A 2,336-nucleotide genomic window follows, 5' to 3' on the forward strand; every position below is an offset into this window, starting at 1 on the left:
GATGGACACTGGGGCACCACAGTGACGTGGTAAAATGGGAGACAAAATGGCATATGGAAGAAGGATGGGATGAGATCCCAAAGACTAAAAGTATGAGGACTCCATTAGGGGCTATATTCTATTTATCTGCCATCAGCGAGTCTACAATTGCATCTGGTCTCTTGCTGACCCCAGGGGAGTCAGCATGCGGCTCTCTGCCAGGAGAGACAATCACAGACTATTAGCATTAGAGAGGGGCCTTAAAGGGCTGATTGAATTATAGTCAGCCCATTTTGTAAATCAATGGTTTTTGAATTTGAATGTGCACCAGAAATCTCTTGGAGAACTTGTCAAAACACAGGTTACTGGCCTCATCCCCAGAGTTTTATGTCTGTGTGAATTCTGATAATTTTTACTTCTAACAAGTTGCTGGGTAATACTGGTGCTGTTGGTTCAGGGATCACAATTTTGAGAAATACTGGTGTAAAGCAAGCAGTGCAAAGAAAGTAACTTTGAGGAGGTAATTTTTTCAAGATTGCCCAGTTCTAGGTCGTGACTCAGATAGAGATGGAATTTAAGCGTCCCCTATCCTTTTCTTGATAATAGTAATGCTGACCATTTACCAAGGACCTACGATATGCCAGGCATTTTAGAGTATCTCATTTCAAACCTAAGGGGAAAAATTATTATCTCCACTTTACAACTGAGAAAACTAAAGCTTTGAGAGGTCAAGTAAACTGACAACTTCACAAAGCTGCTGAAAAAGCAGAGCTGGAATTTGAACCCAGGCCTCTGTAAGTCCAATGTCTTAGCTCTTCTGCTGTACCATCTGTTAAATGGGAATAATAGTAATATCTGCATCAGAGGGTTGCTTCGTGGGTGAAATCAGATAATAATAGTAAAGCTCTTGTTACAGCTCAGGCACCTAGATGTTCAAAACATGGTAGGTGCTGCTCTCTTGATTGTTGTTTCCATTGATATTGTTATCAGAATCCTCTCTACTAGTAGTATTGATTCTAGAATTGTCCTTGCCCACCCATGCCACCCTCATCCCCTATGGTAAAGCCAAACTGGGGAGACCAAGGAAGAGACTAAGATTAGAAACAATCTTGAATTTTAAGTACCACTTCCAACGCACAAAGCCAAACTGAGCCAAGTCATGCCAGTAACTCCCTATGACTAGAAACCCAGAGGTTGCAGGCTGCTCTCAGAAAAGCCACAGTTCAGAAAGCCAGAGCTGAGCAGTGGCAGGAGCCCATGAGACTCTCAGGTCAGTTTCCCCTAATTCTTGCTCCCTACACTGGCCCTTTGCCACTCTACTCACTTTACCTCTGGGATGGGAATCCATCGATTCCTTATTGGCAAAGGGACCTGCTATCCATCCCACCACCCTTCTTGCTGAAAACAACTACACCCCAACTCCAGCAGGAACCAAGCTCAAATGTGTTTCTGTGCATTCTTCCAGAACAAAATTGCCTCTGCCTCTGCCCTGAGCCCCTGGCTTCCAATGCCAAATAAAGTCACACACTGGGGACAAACTCAACTCTTAGCTTCCCTGGGCCTCAACAGAAATCCCTTCTTGGAGGTAAGATCTTGCTGTGGAAGGAAAAAGACAGCAAAGCTTGCTGAAAAAGTTGTATGCCTCTTCTGGGCAGTTGTTTCAACAATAGACAATATCACACTCCCTGCACTGAGAGATCTTCACTGCAAGTAGACCCTGTTATTCAAGAAGCTCCCATTCTGAAGGCTTTGGCTCTGTGACAGAGCTAATGATCACTGGATGAGATTGCCAGTGAGTCAGTGTAGACAGAGAAAAGGACCAGAACTGAGCCCTGGGACCCCTCCTATATTAAGAGACCACGGGGATGAGGAGAAACCATAGAAAGAGACCACAAAGGAGCAGCCAGTAAAATGAGATGAAAAGCAGGAGAAGGTGGTGTCCTGCAAGCCAAGTGAGGTAACTATTTCAAGGAAACATTTTCCAGAGAGAATGAGACTGGCCCAAAGTCACAGAGACTGAGCAGGAGACTAGGACTAGAATCTAGGTACTCTGGACTCCCACTCTATTTTTGGTTATAGCACTCTGGGTTCTATAGCATCCAACAGAGACTAGAACAGAGGAGAAGGAGTGACCATGTTGACAGGAGGGTTCCAGACTCACCTTGTGTTGCAACCAGAATGCCAGGACAAACTAAAGGCTTCAGAAGGGACATGCATGGTGGTAGCCACTTCAGGGCATCCTTCTAGCAGCTTGGCCACATGCCATGAGTGTGGCCTACTGACAGGGGCGTTTCTCCTACAACAAGAAAGGGACAGGAAGTCAGCTTAGGGAACCAGAGCTGAAATCACTTCCCATT

The 2,336-nt window shown here is 45.1% G+C and overlaps 1 protein-coding gene across 1 annotated transcript in view; it reads right to left on the bottom strand.

Moving 5' to 3' along the window:
* The window catches only part of SHROOM4 (shroom family member 4), a 224,361-nt gene that overhangs the window by 38,877 nt on the left and 183,148 nt on the right, over positions 1 to 2,336 (bottom strand). Inside the window, exon 3 of the mRNA XM_006913403.3 lies at positions 2,141 to 2,275. Within this exon, the coding sequence (XP_006913465.2) occupies positions 2,141 to 2,275 (135 nt within the window). The remainder of the gene's footprint in view (positions 1 to 2,140; positions 2,276 to 2,336) is intronic.

This window comes from Pteropus alecto, unplaced genomic scaffold, assembly GCF_000325575.1.
Source record: "Pteropus alecto unplaced genomic scaffold, ASM32557v1 scaffold365, whole genome shotgun sequence".
NCBI lineage: Eukaryota > Metazoa > Chordata > Mammalia > Chiroptera > Pteropodidae > Pteropus > Pteropus alecto.